The 21,141-nt window shown below is 35.7% G+C and overlaps 2 protein-coding genes across 9 annotated transcripts in view; both read right to left on the bottom strand.

Moving 5' to 3' along the window:
• Nucleotides 1-3,301, bottom strand: part of rin2a (Ras and Rab interactor 2a) — a 56,218-nt gene extending 52,917 nt beyond the window's left edge. For 5 of the 8 annotated variants that reach the window (XM_088610741.1, XM_088610743.1, XM_088610746.1 and 2 more), the window contains exon 1: nucleotides 3,094-3,298. The gene's annotated coding sequence lies outside the window, so the exon portion shown is untranslated. Of the gene's footprint in view, nucleotides 1-3,093 lie in introns of all 8 variants that reach the window. The other 3 variants (XM_088610744.1, XM_088610745.1, XM_088610749.1) reach the window with 2 other exon arrangements.
• Nucleotides 3,302-7,490: 4,189 nt separating this feature from the next.
• The window catches only part of slc24a3 (solute carrier family 24 member 3), a 108,847-nt gene continuing 95,196 nt past the window's right edge, over nucleotides 7,491-21,141 (bottom strand). Inside the window, exons 11-17 of the mRNA XM_088609664.1 lie at nucleotides 20,944-21,104; nucleotides 20,344-20,611; nucleotides 19,706-19,872; nucleotides 19,353-19,467; nucleotides 18,276-18,388; nucleotides 15,561-15,626; nucleotides 7,491-14,973 (exon numbers count right to left, since the gene is read on the bottom strand). Coding sequence (XP_088465790.1) covers nucleotides 14,824-14,973; nucleotides 15,561-15,626; nucleotides 18,276-18,388; nucleotides 19,353-19,467; nucleotides 19,706-19,872; nucleotides 20,344-20,611; nucleotides 20,944-21,104 — 1,040 coding nt within the window. The 3' untranslated portion in view covers nucleotides 7,491-14,823. The remainder of the gene's footprint in view (nucleotides 14,974-15,560; nucleotides 15,627-18,275; nucleotides 18,389-19,352; nucleotides 19,468-19,705; nucleotides 19,873-20,343; nucleotides 20,612-20,943; nucleotides 21,105-21,141) is intronic.

Below are 21,141 nucleotides of genomic sequence, written 5' to 3'. Positions count from 1 at the left end.
AATGTGATGCATAAGCAAATGTGTTGCAGTAGCAACCTTAATTTCCTTAGGTATCTCCTATCCCAGGCTTGCTCAGGCCCAGCCTTGCTTTGCTCCTGAACTGATGACATCAGGCTACAGGGTGATGAGGCTGCTGCCAATTGATAACTTAACAGCAGACGGTATCTTGTGAACTTACTAAACCCAATAAAATGTTCTGTATCTTACAGTGAGTAAATATGAATATTCAGCTGGTGAATATTAGAGTGCACTGGTACAAGGGTTGACAACCTTCACACTGATATTCCAATTGCAAGTCTTTGCACAAGCTAATCCTAAATTGCTGAAGTGGTTTTCCACACATGGCTTAATAATTAAAAATTTGGGGGTCAACTCAGTAATGAATTTATTGGATTTAGTGTAGTGGCTTAGGATGAAAGTTCCAAGGCTGACTACCCCTGTTCCAATAAATTTGCTCTACTGGCCAGATGCTCCTTAATGTCTTCCAAAATCCTTAATGGATTAATTATAGGCAAAATCCTAACTACTGAATATGTGCATACAGAGCTTATTAGACCCAAAACGGAAGGCCTACAATTGAAGGAAGTATTAAGGATAGAAAAACAATGCCTCCGGGAAGCGTGAAAAAACCATGAAACTAATTTCATGGTTTTATGACCAAAATCTTTGAAACTTCAATGCTTGTAAGTGCGATGTAAGTACAGTTCAATGGTTAGCGCAGGGCTTGTAATTTAGTTAGAGGAGTTCTAACTAAATCATGATTAGTGTAGTTTTGCCTTGCTCAAACTCATTTCTGAGCTCAAATTTCAGGCAAAAAGAAAATTTCTACAGACAAGTTGCAGAGCATGTTTAGCAGGCACTCATAGAGAAATCATCCTGACAAGTTTGTTGAGCGTGAAGGTCAAGGCAACACTACCCTAACACTACCTTCAGCTTAAGGAATCTGTTCCGACAGGTTTTTTTTTATAAATTTGAAATCATGTAGGTTACTCTCTATAATTCAGTCATAATGCTTTAATAGCACTTGGAATAGGTCCAACATTCGAAGAAGACTCTAAACCATTAAACCAAGCTCTAGACAAATGAAATGTAAGAAACTCTACACCATAATTTAAACTGTTTTAAAGCAGTACCTTAACAGTTTTACTAGTTTAAACCTTAAGGCCAAAGAGAAAATGTTGTTCCTTCTCAGATTCTATTATTAACATCAAAAACATAGCCACACAACCTCTAAACTACAAAAGCAAATATTTAGCAGTGAGTCACACAGTTTGATACAGTAATCTGTTACATGCACTTCATTAAATATGCTGATGCAACGTGGTTTCTCAAAGTTTCAGTACAGTGATTTATATACATTACACACTTGGCTATGTCCTCCGCATAACACAAAGTTAGAGTAAACTGTGACTTACTTGGAAGACCTTTTATCTTATTTTCCCCATTCAAAATCTGGCTATACTCTATTCCTTACACTTCCACATAACCTGTAAGTTTGTTTCTGGTTCCCAATTTGAGCTACAATTTAATAACCAGCATCCTTAAAGTAGTTGTGGAGAGCAGCAGTATGTTAATGGAAACTGTGATTTTTATTGAGGGTGACTAAATACAAGCAGATGATTTTTTTCTTTCAAAAAAACATTGCTCAACATAGAAACACAGCACTTGATATTATTACAAGCATTAAATGCGGACAGATTAACATAAATACATGCATAATACCAATAAAAAGAGAAAGATTATTTTAATTTTACTATGGCTCTATAACTCTACTTGTGACCACCACTTATACAAAGATTTTTTGAAATCATGTTGTTTCCATTGTGTTTTCCAGGCTCATTGGAGGTATACAGAATAAACACACCTGGCACTACATCTAGTACATATAGTGTTTATAGTGTTCTAAGCAGAAAAGGGATTTCAAAGCATTCATTAAATTTACAAGGCAGGAACTCAAGTGAACAGGCTACCCAGAATGGATTCAGCAATGAATGCATTAGCTACACCTGCTTCTATCCATTATTACAATAAACTGGTATGTTTATCAAACCCCTTACACAAATATAATTTGTACAAATTTCTTCTGGGTGGCAGTTATAATTTTTTCAAATTATGATTTACCCCTTACATTGATGGGTTAATACTCATTGGACTACATTTACATATCTTATTCCCCCCACATACTCCTCCTGAAACTTGCCAAAAGAGAAACATTTCAAATACAACAAAGAGCTCCTTGTAATGTTCCTTTGTATTACTAGGAGCAAGTGCTTCTATAATTAACATTACACTATTTTCAGGTACAGTGCTTGGACAGTAAAAAGCACGCAACAAAATCCACTCAGAAGGCAGACTGCAGCATTTAATTATTCACATAAAAACACTTTGTTTAAAAGACGGTACGAAAACAAAACCGCATTTTCTTTTTCTTCCTTAGAAGACTTGCAATTCAATCCTCACACGGCATCGATGCTCCCATTTGTCTTTTGTTGTTGTTGATTGTTCCATATTACAGAACAGATGTTCTGCTCATCCGCCCTCCCACATACACCTACAGTTTACTAGTACGGATGTTGTCCCATCCAATTTCGTAACCACTAAAATACTGAGCTCCACTCGTCATTTAATTCGCAGAATTATGTGTACGTGTTTTTTTACTAGCCACTTGAGCTCTGGCATGTAAACAATAAAGTTTTTCTGGTATCAGTTGCTTTACACAACCAACCTCAAGTTTTTTTTATTGACAAAGATTTTGGTCTGAAGGTGAATCATAAAGTTGTTGCTGTTAATGACAATATTTGCAACAGTCACAGCAAGCAAGTGTTATTTTGATGGATCGCTTCCAAATGACTCGAACGCGACAAATTGTCCGAAGTCTTTGAATGCAAAATTTCCTCAGGTAGGACAATTTCGATGAATCATCACCAACCCATTAAAACAGTCCCCAAAAAGGAGAGTCAAAGACTTTAACTCTTTACACACTGTTTCTAAACAGTTTCTTATCTATTCAAAGTTTAAATAAACCGATTATCTTTCCGTGTAAGTAGCAGAACAAGCGCAACCCTATAAGAAATCCAACCTAGGAACACTTACCTGATCGTTCTTTACTGTTTGTGCTGCTTGCTCTTGTTGAGGTTCTGCGTCCCAACGCGTCTGTTTACGACTAGTTGCTCACGGATGTAATTGTGTGTCTTGTTTAATCTGGAATGCTTCATTCTTGGAGAAAAGAGCCACAGTTCCCCTTTGCCTGTGCTTCACGGCGCATGTGTGACCTCCTCAGCAACAACAAAACTCCAGAGAACAAAGTAAACTTTGCGTTAACTTTCTCATCACGTGCTCCTGCAGGAATTTCTTGGACTGGAGAGTTGCTTTGTTATTTTCTTCCACCAGTGCCCTTAATAAATAATGACATAATATATTTATTTTCATATTTTTAACAATACTTATTATTGGATTTAGTTGATAACAATGCAGATGAGTTATTGACGTAATGTAAAACTTCTGTAAATTGATTTGTAAATTTCAGTGACCCCAGATAACTTGATTTGACTTAGTGTCATAGTCTTCCCTCTACTAAAAGGGAGAATTTTATGGTAGCCCATCAAACCTAACATGCGTTTGGAGGATACCGGTGCACCCGGCAAAAACCATACGAGCATGGAGAAACTTGCACACTCCTCACCAACGTATTGCGTTCACTTAGCAGTTTCTTGAAATTCTCATAACAAATTTATCTGATCAAAACCACGAAACGCATTTGAACACCATAACGAAAACTAAAGAAATGTCCATTTGAGACTGGGTGACACTTTCTTAGTGCTTCCGCCGACTTTGATTTTGAGAAGCGAAGTGCAAATAATAACAATCGACTAACTACAGTTTAGGGCAATTGCTATTTAACATATCTTGTTAATAAATATGTTTTAGGTAAAGGGGAAACGATGGGAAAAGTCATGGACAGTATTGTCACCTTTCCATTCTTCCGTGGATGACGTTCTTTTTAAAGGTTAGATGTCCCTTTGCTCCATTACGTTATCAGCACTATAAAACCTGGTTCTTAAGGAAATAGTTTCCATTGAATTATAAGTAAAATCATTATTACAAAAACTATCCAGTATTGACATAGTCACCGAAAAAGTACCAATTCAATTGTCATAAATTTAATTAGACATTTAGCAGCCTAAAAAAACAGTCTTACATAAGGGAGAAAAATAGTTGCAACACAAAATAATGTTTAACTCGAAGACTCGAAGCTATGACAGAGAAATATCTCTATTTTGATTTGACGTTATCCCAAATGGTAAGAACCTTATCAGACACATTGTTGCATGCTAATTCTGTCCTTCAGCTTGATATGAAAACAAAGACCCGTTTCATCGAGAGTGCAAGAAAGCAGCAATCCGGAAAACACAGGGAAGATTTGTGTGTTACCTCCCTGGTACACTGTGGCAGTCTGTAAAACGTGAATGCGGTTCCAAACCTGTTTTTCAGCATGAACTAAAATATTTACCTCCTCTCCCTCATACACACATGCCAATTTCCTCTACCCTCCACTAATGTCGCAAAAACTACTTGAAGAAAATCTGTTTTACTCAACATAAACTTTAACACCACATGAGGAACATAGGTATTATATTCAGTGATGTAAAGAGCAGTTCTTGTTGTTTGCTGAGGAAAGAAATTAAACTATAAAATATTTTCAAATAAAGTATTTTTTAATGAAAAGGATTTTTTCTAGATTGTTCATTATTGTTGCTAGTTGTGAACTACTTGTTTCAGTATTCTAATATATTCCATTATAAAGTGAATATAAATCTAAAAACCTACAGTAATGTACAGTAACCTACAGTTACAGTGCCTTGCGAAAGTATTCGGCCCCCTTGAACTTTTCAACCTTTTGCCACATTTCAGGCTTCAAACATAAAGATATAAATTTTTTATTTTATGTGAAGAATCACCAACAAGTGGGACACAATTTTGAAGTGGAACGAAATCTATTGGATTTTTGAAACTTTTTTAACTAATAAAAAAATGAAAAGTGGGGCGTGCAAAATTATTCGGCCCCCTTGCGTTAATACTTTGTAGAGCCACCTTTTGCTGCGATTACAGCTGCAAGTCGCTTGGGGTATGTCTCTATCAGTTTTGCACATCGAGAGACTGAAATTCTTGCCCATTCTTCCTTGCAAAACAGCTCGAGCTCAGTGAGGTTGGATGGAGAGCGTTTGTGAACAGCAGTTTTCAGCTCTTTCCACAGATTCTCGATTGGATTCAGGTCTGGACTTTGACTTGGCCATTCAAACACCTGGATACGTTTATTTGTGAACCATTCCTTTGTAGATTTTGCTGTATGTTTGGGATCATTGTCTTGTTGGAAGATAAATCTCCGTCCCAGTTTCAGGTCTTTTGCAGACTCCAACAGGTTTTCATCCAGAATGGTCCTGTATTTGGCTGCATCCATCTTCCCCTCAATTTTAACCATCTTCCCTGTCCCTGCTGAAGAAAAGCAGGCCCAAACCATGATGCTGCCACCACCATGTTTGACAGTGGGGATGGTGTGTTGAGGGTGATGAGCTGTGTTGCTTTTACGCCAAACATATCGTTTTGCATTGTGGCCAAAAAGTTCGATTTTGGTTTCATCTGACCAGAGCACCTTCTTCCACATGTTTGGGGTGTCTCCCAGGTGGCTTGTGGCAAACTTTAGACGAGACTTTTTATGGATATCTTTGAGAAATGGCTTTCTTCTTGCCACTCTTCCATAAAGGCCAGATTTGTGCAGTGTAAGACTGATTGTTGTCCTATGGACAGACTCTCCCACCTCAGCTGTAGTTCTCTGCAGTTCATCCAGAGTGATCATGGGCCTCTTGGCTGCATCTCTGATCAGTCTTCTCCTTGTCTGAGCTGAAAGTTTAGAGGGACGGCCAGGTCTTGGTAGATTTGCAGTGGTCTGATACTCCTTCCATTTCAAGATGATCGCTTGCACAGTGCTCCTTGGGATGTTTGAAGCTTGGGAAATCTTTTTGTATCCAAATCCGGCTTTAAACTTCTCCACAACAGTATTACGGACCTGCCTGGTGTGTTCCTTGGTTTTCATGATGCTCTCTGCGCTTTCAACAGAACCTTGAGACTATCACAGAGCAGGTGCATTTATACAGAGACTTGATTACACACAGGTGGATTCTATTTATGACCATCAGTCATTTAGGACAACATTGGATCATTCAGAGATCCTCGCTGAACTTCTGGAGTGAGTTTGCTGCACTGAAAGTAAAGGGGCCGAATAATTTTGCACGCCCCACTTTTCATTTTTTTATTAGTTAAAAAAGTTTCAAAAATCCAATAGATTTCGTTCCACTTCACAATTGTGTCCCACTTGTTGGTGATTCTTCACATAAAATAAAAAATTTATATCTTTATGTTTGAAGCCTGAAATGTGGCAAAAGGTTGAAAAGTTCAAGGGGGCCGAATACTTTCGCAAGGCACTGTATATAGCGCTTTTCTGGACACTCCACTCAAAACGCTTTACAGGTAATGGGGATCCCCTCCACCACCACCAATGTGCAGCCCCACCTGGATGATGCGACGGCAGCCATAGTGCGCCAGAACACTCACCACACATCAGCCATCAGTGGGGAGGAGAGCAGAATAATGAAGCCAATTCATAGAGGGGGATTGTTAGGAGGCCATGATTGATAAAGGCCAATGGGAAATTTGGCAAGGACGCCGGGTTACACCCCTACTCTTTTCGAGAAACGCCCTGGGATTTTTAATGACCACAGAGAGTCAGGACCTCGGTTATATGTCTCATCTGAAGGACGGCGCCTGTTTACAGTACAGTGTCCCCATCACTACACTGGGGCATTAGGACCCACATGAGCCGCAGGGTGAGCGCCCCCTGTTGGCCCCACTAACACCTCTTCCAGCAGCAACCTTAGTTATTCCCAGGAGGTCTCCCATCCAGATACTGACCAGGCTCACACCTGCTTAGCTTCAGTGGGTTGCCAGTTGTGAATTGCAGGGTGATATGATAAAAGTACTCCATTTTGCTCTATATACTCTATGTCAATTGTATATCACACAGAACAGTAGAAAGTCTGAAAAAGAGAGCAGGCCATTCAGTCCATGAGGCTTGTCTGATTTTTATTAGCTAATTGATTTTAGGATCCCATTCAACTGTTTCAACAGTATAGATTATTAACATTAGGAAATTAGTTAATGTCTCAAAAGAGGACAGAATATTCTCAACAATCCCAATTAGGTGCTTGCCTAAAGACTTATTGAACAAAAATGATTCATACAGTGAAACCATTTCATGACACTGAGACATGACATGTGCATGACAGTCATAACATCCTATGAGCAAAAAGACAGTTTTCTAGTATAAATAGTGAAAATTGTATAATAAAACGTATTCCAAAGAGTACAAAATATTTGTGGAGTCAAAATTTTGTTCTTTAGTATGTCACAGCAAAAAGTCACTTAAGACCAAGACATCTAGTATTTAAATTGATTTATTGCCAAGAAACCACCTGAAAACACAATTTGTCTTTTCCTTTGAACCAACAGCAATAAACATGATGCTCCAGGAGCTTCAGAGAAAATATCTCTGAGGATTCAAAATCAATCAGTTAATTATTTTCACAGTTGCAGGAAACGTAAAAGTAAAATGAATTGGTTTATTCAAATATAAGCGTATACTTTACTGACATTCTATTTTTTCAAAAGTTTCTTTCACATTCTTATTTGATTTTATAATTGTATGTGCTCAGAGACAAAACGTTAATTTTTCAAAGTTATTTCAACCTAAAACATGCAGTTCACCCTTTTCCTCCCTTAAGACATTTTACAAATAGAAATTCCCTTAAAACATCCCATTTGTACCTACAAATAAATTTCTTAAAGAAATGAGCTTCTCATCAAGGATATAATTTATATTACACCTTTGTTATGATTTAAAAAACACAAGTTTAAACACCCTTAGAAAAAACATTAAGGTTATACCTTTCTCTTGGTGGATCAGCACTTTGACAGATGTACATTACAGTCAACTAGCATTGGTTAGCCCTAGTGCTGGTCCAGCACCCACATTCTTTTCCAAATGTGGTCTCTTTAATATTTGTCTCATTTCCCATCATACCACCTTAAATACAACAAAGACTGCAGGTGACAGGGAACTGAGCAGTTGTCTCTTTTTCCTAAAATATCCAAGGATCTCATGTTGTGAAAGGTATAAATATGACATTCTTTAGAAAATGAAAAGACATGTCATTAGTCTTCCAATTATGAGTACACAAATCACGCTTTACAGTGTGCTATTTAATTTACATCAATCATGTTGCCAGTGGCTGAATTTACTAAAAAGCTTACCCACATGATTTTGACTTTCTAATCACAGTATGCTGTTACGTTTATTCTCATGTTCTTACCACCTGATCATTTGGAAATCCTGTGGTTTTGCACAAAACAAATCACAAGTTGCAGCTTTCTAAACATCTATCAATTAAATAGCACAACATATAGTTCTATACAGAGATGTTGATATTGTTGAGACCCTGTGGATGTTTATATTTATATTAATATGAAAATATAACATTAAGATTTGAAAATGCAAGTATTTCCTCCTTTAACAATTTTAATTTGATGTTAGCAAATGGAGACTGTTTCAGTTCGACATATTTAAACATTTCTGATAATGTGAAACAGGCATTAGTAACAAATGTAACTAAAACACAGGAAACAGTTAGATCTTCATGTGTGAACTAAGTGTAATTGCTGACATGTAACACTGCACAGTTTATGTCATCTGTTCACCGTTATCTGTTCACTATTTTCCTTATTGAGTAATGAATTGTTTTTAAGCATCAATAAATAAGCATCTCAGTAAATACCTTCTGCATTTGTAAACATAAACACAATTTCTACTTATTTATGGTCAAAGAAAAACCTTTTGACATTGGTTATAACAGTCTGAATCAAACTCAGTGATAACACAGCTCTTTAAACAAAACTCATGGAATATGAAAAGATGGAAAACTCGGACTCCTCGGTTATTTATCCTCTGAATAGATTTAATTGAATGAACCTGGTTAAAATCAGAATATGCTTTTAAATTGTCAAGATTCCTTAAACTAGTCCAGAAGCTAAAAAAACAAGTGTCAGTCTTTTTTGGGGGGGGGGGGATTTTTTGGAAATGGAAATTGTATGTTTTTCATGTCTTTGGTCAAGATGACTGAATACACTTAGGGAGAGATTGAGGAAGTGAAGGCTCCTTTTAACAGGTACTGCAGCAGGTATCGGAGGTTACTGGTTGGACAGGCAATTCCATCACCAAGAGTCTTTGATACCTGCAGGTGCCTAGTGACTGAAACGATTGCTGTGTTTAACCACAGAGATCCCAGGGCAACAACTCCCTTTCTCCCCTCAGTGCTCAACCAAATTTACACTGCCAGTTTATGGAATCCCGGTCACACCCAGCTAAAAATAAGCTTTTTTAAATACACCAAAAAAGACAAAGACACACTTGATTTTATATGTCAGATATCAATAATGTGAAAGATACCACAGCAAAAAGCTACCTATGAACAGAGAACTTAAGAGACTACATAAGTACATCAAAATGATCTTAAAATCCAAGGGGGTCTTAATTTTCACCTTCCAGATGATAAACGTGCCTCACAAATCACTCAATTTCTTTATCTTATACTGTAATTTTACGCTACAAGACATTTAAACTTGTATATTGTAGAGATTGACGTTCTTGAGAAAAACAGATGCAGACATAAAAAACACATTGACACAAGCTAAATTCTTTTGAAAAATGGTCCTATTCAAAATTGTACTCCTTAGCAACAGATTTAGGAAATTCCTTTTATTTTGTATTTAAAAAAATCAACGGATCCATTCAGAGCCCAATGAGATATCTAAAACTGCAATATAGGGGATTCCTGTGTTTCAGTCACATACAATTGCATTGTATGTACTGTACATATTGTACTGTACTGCATGTATTAAACCAAAAAAGCTTGCATGGCAATATTTGACCTTTGACTTGAATTTTGTGAAGGTCTCTTTATTTACGGTAAAGTGGCAAGGTTTAATTTCACAAAAGAAACAACCAAACACACCCTTTTTTGTACACAAAATATTTTATGCTCTCAGTAACTGATAAAGTACTCTATTTACTATAAAACAAAAAATGAACAGTAATGATTCAAACCAAACATGCAGGTATGTAAGAAACCAAGCTCCACTTCTGCCCTGTGCCTTTTACATAAGTACATATGTCACTTTCATAAAAAATAAATAAAATCTATTTTCTTTCTGTTATTATGGTTATTATTAGATTACCATGTGGTCAGAACCCAAGGAAACCATTTTCTTGGTTCATTAAATCTTAATTTCTATCATAATCCCAAACCCATAAAACAGTGCAGAGGAACAAAGACGATTTATATAATATTAATCGAAATATAATTGACATTATCTGAATGTAATGAAATACCAAAGATATACATATTAAGCCAAAATATATAAATATATTTACATACACAAGTACCGCTCACCCTGTGAATATCACAAATTATATAAAAACTTTTGTGCAAGACAGAGCACTTGCTGAAAACAAAATTTAAAACAAATACAGTAATATATGAGTAATTTCATACAGTTTTGAAATATTCAGATATGGAGTATTCAGATATAAACATAGGGCTGTTAGAATAGTTTTGAGGTTCTCCATCTTGTGAAATGTAAATGTACTGCCATCTGGTGGTTAAAAGCGTACAGACTTATGAACATTTTCAATATTCGATTCTTTGTACATCTGTACTCCTCAAAATTGTCTGGACACAAAACTTAAACTTCAATTAAACCCACTGTTTTGTGTCTTGCAATACAAACACAAGTTCCCATTACTTGTCATTAGTTCTGCAATTCTATCCATGTGTTTGCTTTGCTCCTTATAAAGTCAAAATGGCTTTGCAATTATAATCTGAGCTACTGTATGGACATTCTTGAGAGAAAAAAATTATCAGTTATTATTAGTTAAGACCCCATATAGTACAACACACATATAACTTGGGGCTAGACTATATTTATATACAATGATATATTCTACAGAGAGCCAAACAACAGGCGAAAGGTTTGCTAGTGTGTATTCACCTAAAGAGAGCAAAATACTTTTTCAATTCATCTAAAGAGTTTTGTTAATCACAACAAAAAGGAAAAGCAAACTGTCATTGGGCAGAACAAGTTGGTAATTCTGCGTTAGCATAGACAAAAACTCACATAAGCTTATATATGGAATTCTGTTCATATATCTCCCTATATAAAGACAACAAAATCAGAGACTAAAATATGCTGCAGTGCTTCCATGAAAGTTCAAGAAAATGGTGCAGAGTCTGTAAACACTTGCCAGTTGTGAGCCAATATTCGTTGGATAACGTTTTTTGTGGAGGTGAAGACTGTAGAGGAAGTCCACGTTTTCCAGAAACCTGTGATCTTTGGAATCATATTATCCAAAATAACTTCAATTGGTACAACAGGGCATTTTACAGGAGTTATCTAAGGCCATTTATAAGCAAACAACCGCAATATCCCTTACAGGATCTGAATTCACAATTTTCCAGTAATGAGTACAGAAAACTAACCATTGTCCCACACTATCTCTCTTATAAATGGTAGAAAATGAATTAGTTAATTTAATAAGTATTTTAGGTTTACAAAGAAATAACTGGCAATGCATTTACTTATTTATATGATTTACTAATTCTTTTCTCCAGCATTTTTGAATGCCAATGCATTATATGAGCATCTGAAAAGGTTACACAAAATGGCTGAGATGAAAAACTGGACAGGATGCAATGCTGTGGGTGTGCCACTAGAATGAAAATATATAAGCATCCTGGTGATTTCATGAGTGAAGCTTTCCTGTAGAATTCCAAAGGACACATTTTCCACTGACTGAAATTTTAAACAATGAGCAGCCACACCAAATGCCTACTGATGTCAGATGACAACAAGCTGAAGCAATGAAGCAGTGAAGCGCAGACTTTAATTTGGGTTTCATTTGGATTGTTCCTGTAAGCCTGATTCCAGGGATTGGAGGCAAAGAATCTGGGATCAAAGGATGATTTCCGATGCGCTTGGGAAACATTCTGTGACATTTCTATTTTGTATTGAAATAGAACAAAAAACATGCAAAGATAATTCAGAGAAAATAAAAACTCAAAAAAGCTGACTGAAAACACTTTAAAAGACCTAAAGATTTTAAACTGCTAGAGGTTCTATTCACTTCCCTTTGTCTTATTTTGCATTTATTTCAATTTTATCTTTAGCAACTACAGTAATTCCCTTTACTCATGAACAGTTTTATTATTGGCCAATTGTGCAGTTATTGTAGAATTAAAATACCTTAAAATAAAAAAAAATACAGCCTTGAGTAGATCTTCAAACGATAAAATATTTTTACATTTAAAAAAAATCCTATTATATTGTGAAATTTGAGGGAATATTAAAAGTTACGTTATTATTGGTATTAAGAAAATAAAATAAAAAACAGTTACTATTTTGTGAAATGAAAAGATTTAGACTGCAGTTCATACAGTAAACTGCCATTCATTCTCATTCTATTTTTAACATCTGAAAGACATCACAAAAGAAAAAAAGGTTGCGAGCGATAATCATATTGAAGCACATTAATACTATTATCATGGAAAAAAACATTTCTGGGTGTGTCCCCTGATAACACACAGCAGCCTCATTCCCTGGAGATGTGCCAACGGACTTGAAAGTTCCAAAAGAGAAAGGATTAAATTATTTAAACAAATAGATATATAATAAACAGAAAAATATTCCAGTACTAACTTGATGAGTAGTGCTTAGTTTATCAAAGAAGTAGGAAGGCTTTTCTAGGAGAACATCAGAATCTCACAATAATATTGCCCTTCATAGCTCTTTCTTCTTTAACTACTAAAACATAATATGCTAACGTTCCTTCCTACAACACAGTAAATAACCTACAGTAAATAACCTACATAAATAACCTGCAAAGATAATGATATGGATATGCGGAACTGTACCAATGTTCATCCACTTTCCAAAAGGACAGTGAATTGGGAGAGAGCACAAATGTTAGAGGCTTGTAAGCTATCTGTATTGGTGCACTTGATTTTTAATCAGGTGAGGTATGCCTCTTTAGGCAGGATTGACAATCTCCTTGACTTCTTGGCATCTTATAAAGTCAGTGGTAACTGTAAAGAATAGTTTTAAATTGCATGTTTCTCAAGGTTTTCACACTGATCCTAAAATTGACATGCAGAACTCCAACGATTTCCTTTCTGCAACCTCAGTGCTAATACAAGACAGTATTACAATGGGGTGGGGGCTACACATGACACAGATCCAGTAGATTCAACTTTACATACACTTCCAATTTGCCAGTTCAGAAATGCTCATCTGGCAAGTACCTGTATAAGTATGTATATTTTTAGATTTCTTTTAGTTGAAGCCACAGGATTTTAAAATGTAATTTTAGTGTCCTACTTTGCCTTAAAACTGGGAAGTCTGGCTTACAGTGGTTTTCATGAGAGACAACAGCTTAATATTTTTGTGTTTCTCCACATAAACACTGGGCATAACAAGGTCATGAAACATTAATGAAAATGGAAGTAGAAAAACAATAGAAAGCTGATATGCAATTACGGCAGTGCAGGACTTCACTCCTATTATTATCTTTCCTGTGTAGCAAGTTAACCTTTTTGATTTTTTCAGAAAAACCATAAGCATGCAAAGACAGTGTATATATATTGCTAAATAAATTAAGAAAAACAAAATACTGTGTCTAATTATATTCTGATTCTCAGATTCTTTTGATTTCATGTAATATGCCTAAAGAAGGAATGCAAATGTCTTGACATCCTGAAATCCCGGAATATCTTTTGTTTAAACCCATTAATAAATGTTATTTTTAAAGAAGTTTGCTGCTAAATTCTTCAGAATTGTTTTATAATATAGTTATTTATAGTGTATGTTTCTCTACCATTACCCTTTAATAATGGACTCTGTTCTGTAAGTCTGTGTTAATACTGCAATATTGTATGCATAAAGGTGAGTAGAACTTACCTACAGTATAAAATGTTTGAACCCTACCAGCTTTGCAAATATAAACCCATAAAACACAGCATATTGTGACATTGTACACTGTAGGTTCTAGTCCACAGTTATCATAAAGCCACAACAAAACACTGTCTTCATCTTTTCCATTAATTGGTTTAAATAATCACTTGGCAATTTGACATCCAAATACAGAAGCACAATGAAGAGGAATAAAAAAAGGACTAGATGGTATCAGACTTTGATTAGGCGCAAGAAAATTGATGCAGAATTAAAATGGAACTCGTAAGATGAGGTTGCCATGTCCATATATATAAATCAGGTCACCTGTACCTTTCACAGAGTCACAGAAAAATGTCTTTGAAAAATTAAAATAAAAAAAATGATATTAATGATCCAGTATATAATCAGTCAGCTTCCAGCCAGTTAGCAGCTAATGAAAAGGAGATCCATTGCAAAAATCAGTCTGTGTTTCACATACAAAATCTAAAATTATTTTTCACATAAATGCAGCCATTGTTCAATATTTTATTCACGTCCTGTCTGCATGGTTTGTCACTGACAGTTTAAAATATAAGCTTTAGTGCACTAAGTTTCCTTTCCACAAACAGATGTGCAAGCCTTGTCCATATTGCACTGGAGAACAAAAAACTAAAATAATTTAAAAATCATCCAAACAAAGAAAAAGCCAGAAGCTGCCCCTGAATAGAGCAATCAGTGATCCCGGCACATTGGCAAGTTCACAAATGTGAAAACATTGAACTCGATCATGATGGAGAAACACAGGAAGATGGCGTACATGAAAAGGCACGCAAACCCCAGTTTCTTATCCAAAACCCATTTGTTCAAGTGCACACCCAGAACCTAGAGAAAGGAGACAAGAGAACACTAATGAATGTCCATAGGAACACATTTAGGCATTCATCCTGGAATGTACTAAAATCAAGTTTATAAAAAAGCAGAAACAAGAGTACAGTTCAGAGTGATGACTCTTGCTACACACTATTAAACAACTAAGCCCTTAAACTTTTTTTTCCTGTTCTTTATTTAGAATTTGCACGTGTTTGTTGAAGTTCTGATATTTTTAAAATTCAATTACAATTACAGTTAAAAAAACTTGTATTTAATTACATACAGCAGCTGATATGATTTTCTTAAATTCTTTAACTTTGTCAGTGTTCTGTCTAATGAGTTGACTGATAGCATTCTGTGTGAAACACCAGTCACTCACAACCGATATTAAAGGTATCTATTATATTTTTTTCATAAAATCTTTTAACTGTTCAGTTATTCACACTACAACAACTATAGCAGTGTACAAACCTATAGTTTGGATGTTTTATTTTGTATGTTTGAGCCACAAAAATGTGAAATGCTCATCAGGCGATGGCTAAATAAACCATAAGCAGGAAAGTTAACCAGTAGACACATTGCTATTCCAACATACTTACTGTGAGAAAAACTGAAGCTAGCAACAGACCCACAGAAAAAATTAGTCCTTTGCTATTGAGATGGATCTAGAGGAATAATAAGACATGGAATGTTACAATGGTTTGATACAAGAAGACAGTGAGAGTTAAGGGATAAAATAACTTAGGTTAGTTTCTAGTAGATCATTGCTCTGAGAATTTCATCTAGCCTTTTCTCAATGGATGCCAGGGTATCAGGCTTCAATAATGTGACTGGGTAGCTGGTTCCAGGCTCCCACAACCCTTTGCATGAAGACAAGTGTCTGCTATCAGTTTTAAATGCGCTTCTCTTCAGTTTCTGTTGTTGTTGAAGAAGTCCATTGGGTTGACTTTATAAGTATTTTAAAATGATATTTATAGGTATCAGTTTAGTTAGCGAGATTTAGAATATTTGGATCACCTCAGATAATAGTCTTTTCTGTTCAAGACTAAAAACTTCAGTTCTTTTTACTTGTCATTATAGGATATTTCTGTAAGTCCAGGAACGTAACTGATCTTTGTCTTATATCCAGTGCATTAATATTGTTTTATAATGTGGCAACCAAAACTGCACAGGGTATTCTAAATGATGTGTGACTACTGTAGTGTATAATTTGACCAGATCATAACTAAAATTTCAAAACAGGTAATAATTATTTGATTTTTTAAAAAGTCTCCACAAAGAAAATTAAAAAATAATTCTCATAATATAGTAAAGTAAAACTGTCAACTTTTGAACTTTTGTTCTTGTTTTTTATTAATTCAATTTCTTTTTATATTAACACTTACTGAAGAGCTCAGAAGTGCAGGTATGATTTCTAGCCATCATTTAGAAAGAAGCATGAAAAGTAGAGAAAACAACTGGCAAATTACATATTCACTGTGGTTTTAAAAACCACAAAAATGTTGGGGGAATGAAGAATTTTTCAGGTGACTTTCATATAAACTAATCTACTAATCTGATGTTGCACAGAGACCTTCTCTTTTCGCTACAGCAAGAAGGAGGTTAACAAAGGCTATGGAACTCTCTGACTTTACATATTTTAAGATTTACAGTAATCCTTGTTGAACACTTCAGTTAATCAGAATATTATGTTAAGGATTATGTTAAGTATATTTGTTTTTTGGGAGTGTCTGTAGAGATTCCTTCTTCATTTTAGCATTTAACACATGAGTTTAATTTAGTGTGGTTTGGCTGGCCCAGTAAAACATGTGTACATCAAACTTTATTTTAGTCAGTGCTATTACATTTTTTCTGAGTTACAATAATCTCAGAGACATACAGTAATAAATTATATTCTACATTTTCACAAATTATCTTGAAATGAGGAACCAGCACATTACAAAAGTGCAAAGAAAGCTACTGTATTAATTTCTACCAGAAATCATAATATTTTGGATTGGAAAGTTTAGGACTTTTTTAAGGTTAGGCAGTACAGAAATGTTTTCTAATTCTATATCCGTTATAGAATTCTATTGAACTCATTTAAATTACACAACCAAATCTGAAGTTTACATTAAGTAAGATATTTGATATACAATAAGTCAATATTTAGACAGAATTACTGAAGGGGTATAAAATCTTCTTTATAGTTATAGGCTTATGAAGCAAATATGACAACAAGAAATCAAGAATACATAGTTTTTTGCTCCATCAATAGCAATGTGTGCAAACCAGGTGCTGCACACATCACACATCAAGTGCTGCACACACCACAAATTCATCAAGTGCTCTGATTTATGTGTGTTTGTCTCATGAAATTTCATTTGCTTTTTTCCTCTGGCAATGACCATGAAACAAGTGTGTACAGAAACACAGACTGTTCGGCAGTGAAGATCATTTTCGGTACAATCAGATTTAAAGAGATGCCTGGGTGCCTGGTATACCTAATTCAATGATGCATACATAACATGCAGCCATGGTGCTTGGTAACACATCACATTGTCTTGCAGCACAGATGATGTCTGTCAATTCAAATTCCCAGGATAAAAATGATCTTAAAAGTCTCAGTTATTGTCATGCTCATGATATGCTTCTTAAAGCTCATGTTACATTATTAAAGCTTTACAAGTCAGAGCAGGGAAAGTAGAGATATCCCCAAGAGGAACACGGTTAGCTTAGGAATGCACTGAGTCAGGAAGATGAGTAACTATAATGTATAATACAGTGCAGCTGTGATTGCACAACTCTGAGGAGGACTTGGTGGGCTATGTTCTAAGGAACATACCCAGCAAAGATGATGGATTCTGGACTCCTATCTCTCTTTTGCAGCTGAATACCACACATTTCTTGCAGTGTGGTATTCAGCGGTGCTAAACAAAACTTTCAAATTAAAGAAGCAATGTGAACCAATGTCATAATGCACTCGATTTTTTTTATTACCAAGTACAAGATTACAAGATAGGAATTTATTAACGATGTAACAGTGATAAGGAGTGCTTGGACAAAATGTTTTGCTTGGACAAAATGTAACCTTTTGCTTATAAATAAACTTTAATGCAAATTTGATCTGGTTTTGACTGCAGGAGAAGGAGTGTTTTCAAAATATGTTAATTTTTTCCATGAATTGAAAGACAACCTCTTTTCTCTTTAAAATATATGGGTCTTACAGACTGGATTTCACATCAAGACTGATAATATCTAAGATTGAAGACCACAGTGCTATTTGTGGAAATAACAGCGCAGAAACCCTAAGTGTAAAACACACAAATACTTACATAAGAGCCATAATCTATGGCCAAGGTTTGCAATGTCCAAGGAAGTCCAAGCCCTACTAAGATGTCAAAGACATTGCTGCCAATGGAGTTTGAGACAGCCATATCCCCCATTCCTAACACACAAAAACAACAAAGACAATAATTAACTTTCAAAGGGTTTCAACTAGTCCAAAATAGTGCTAATCAGGTTCTGTGAAATTATAGGAGAGAGAGCGACTGATGGTGAATAGCATGAAAAAAATATAGCGTAGCATAGAGAAAAATTGTACTTGCATTATACATGCATACTTCTATTTTTTATATCCAATATTGAGAGTCAAACCTGAAATATAAATAAAGATAAAAGAGGTATATTTAAGCATGTTGTAAATAACCCTAGCAACAACTTCCCATTGAGTTTTTTTACAAGTATTAGATTTTTAAGTGATAACTGTACATTCTTGGGTTTCAAACAATTCTAAAGTAGTAGCTGTGTTTCTTGTCTCATATGTTTTATTTTGTGGCACTTCCAAAATTAAGAAGAAATCTACCTGCTGAAAATGTTTCATCTTGATTTGAGGTTACAACATTAGACATCAATGATAGTTGTAAAAGATTTAATAGATTTTATATTGAGACCAGTGTCATTCAGTAAGGATAAGCCATATACTAAGGTTAACGTCCCAGGGATTCTTATTATATAGAACTCTAGTAACTGGTTATACTGTAGGTCACATTAATTTCAATCAAGGTGGATGCTGTGCATTATGGTCTACCTAATACTAATTGATACAGTAAGTTAGTACTTCTAGGCCTTTGATCCATTGACATAATATTGTGTACAACAAAAGCTGAAGAAAAACATTGAATCACAAAGCTCACACAAATATAAATGAAATCAAAGATCAGTAAGTGTTTATCTTTTCATACTAGCATGAAGCCTAACAATGGAAAGAAAGAATGAAATTTGAGCTCTACAGCTCACATCAAAGGCTGGTATCATTACAAAGTGGCTTCTTAGAGAGGCACAGTACACAAAAGGGCAACAGGAACAACATTTATTTGGGAAGGTTAACATGAGAAGGGTTCTCCTCTTACCTTGCCGGGCCACAATGAGACTTGCCATACAGTCAGGTACACTGGTTCCTGCTGCCAGAAAGGTAATACCCATGATTACATCAGGAACTCCCAAAGTGTAGCCGATTACTGTCACCTAGGAAATGGAAGATATGTGTTTCCATTTGAAAACTAAATTACAAAGCTATTATTAGCCAAAATAATTCAATATCCTGGGGTTCAAACATGCAAGATTATACTTCATTCTTGCTTAAAGAAAACAAGTGAACCATAATTTGAAAAGAACTACTGTGTTCGTATTCACAGCCTTGTACTGTGTTCAATAACATTGTAAAATGTATGGCAGCAGGTCAAAATAACACTCCAGTTCTTACCATCCAGACCATTACGTAGGAGAAACATGCAATCCACATGGTAGAGGTTATGAAGGTGACCATAAACCACTTCTCCCAGCGGGGGTTACCACAGTTAGGGACTGTGAAGTACAGCAGGAGACACAGTGGCCAAGCGATAAGCCACTTTAACCTGTTACATATGCCAGCTGCAAAGAGAAAACAGTTGTGGATTCAGACTCCATTTTACATTCCACAGTGCATGCTAGGAGACATCTGGGAAACAGCCTTAAGTCCCTTTGAATTAAATGAGTTTTTATCAAAATTGTAACAATACCTGAGGACATCTTTAGGGAAACTGTGAGTATTATTTTATTTTTATTCATTGCAATGACAATGCATCTTACCCATGTACTTGTACGCCTGAAATATTGTATTTCTATAACATTTTATTTTCAAACCATACTGAAAAATCACAAAGAAAAGTTATTTTCACTGCAACAGCATGGCCTTTATAAACAGAAGGCGTTTTAATCCCCATCTTTGCCTGTCCTAAGTACAGTACTAGCTGCAATCATCTCTTGACAAAATCTACTGTACTTAACCACAATGCCCTGGCTGCCTTGTGAGATATTTGTCAGCTTCCCAGACTGAAATGCTCTTGCTAGGCAGCAATTTACCTGGGGGATCAAAGGGTAAGAAAGGCCCATCATCGTCATCCTCCTCCTCTTCCTCTTCATCATTCTCATTATTCTCATTGTCCTCGTTCTCGTTCTCTGTCTCGTTTCCTGTCTCCATACCATCCTCTTCTCCGTGGTGTCCATTCATGCCCCTCTCCGAGGACGCACCCATGCCCAGGCCGTTCTCGATGCTGTGTTTATTGGGGATCCTGATAGCCACCTCAGAGTCACCATTGCTGAAAGTCTTGTTGTTTACGAGTCGCTGCCTCTGTAAGAATACAGCATCACAAAAACAAAGATACTGTGTGAACTTCAACTACACACCCAATCATCAGAAAAATGCATTACTGAGGCTTCATTTATGAATCATTCCTTTTAATACAGAACCAGAATGTTGGGAATGCCTATAGATAAAACCTGTTTGAATCACCTATATAATCACACAGAAATAAGGCAATAAATATGTAATTAAAATGATCACATTGACTTTACATACATCTAGTGTATATAAAGAATAAATGTATGGATCTTAATTTCAAAGGACCTTCATCTTGAGATTCCCATGAACTCTTCTGTAGAGGTTGGACTGGAGAGCTGTACCTCAGTGATCAGCATCCGACTAGCCATAGTGAGCCTGGTGCGTGCAGGAAAGTGACTGGTGATCATGACCCTCAGACCCGCCTCAGAGAACGACAGCTGGTGAGGATATGCTGACAGGAGCTCATCCACCATCAGGACAGATGTCTTACGATGGAAATTTCCTGCAAATGAAGTGAAGTGCAGTGATTCCATTACATT

The sequence above is a fragment of the Lepisosteus platostomus genome, chromosome 17 (assembly GCF_059453375.1).
Source record: "Lepisosteus platostomus isolate fLepPlt1 chromosome 17, fLepPlt1.hap1, whole genome shotgun sequence".
Lineage (NCBI taxonomy): Eukaryota > Metazoa > Chordata > Actinopteri > Semionotiformes > Lepisosteidae > Lepisosteus > Lepisosteus platostomus.
Note: the sequence above shows the minus strand (reverse complement) of the source record. Positions and strands in the feature narration are given on the sequence as shown.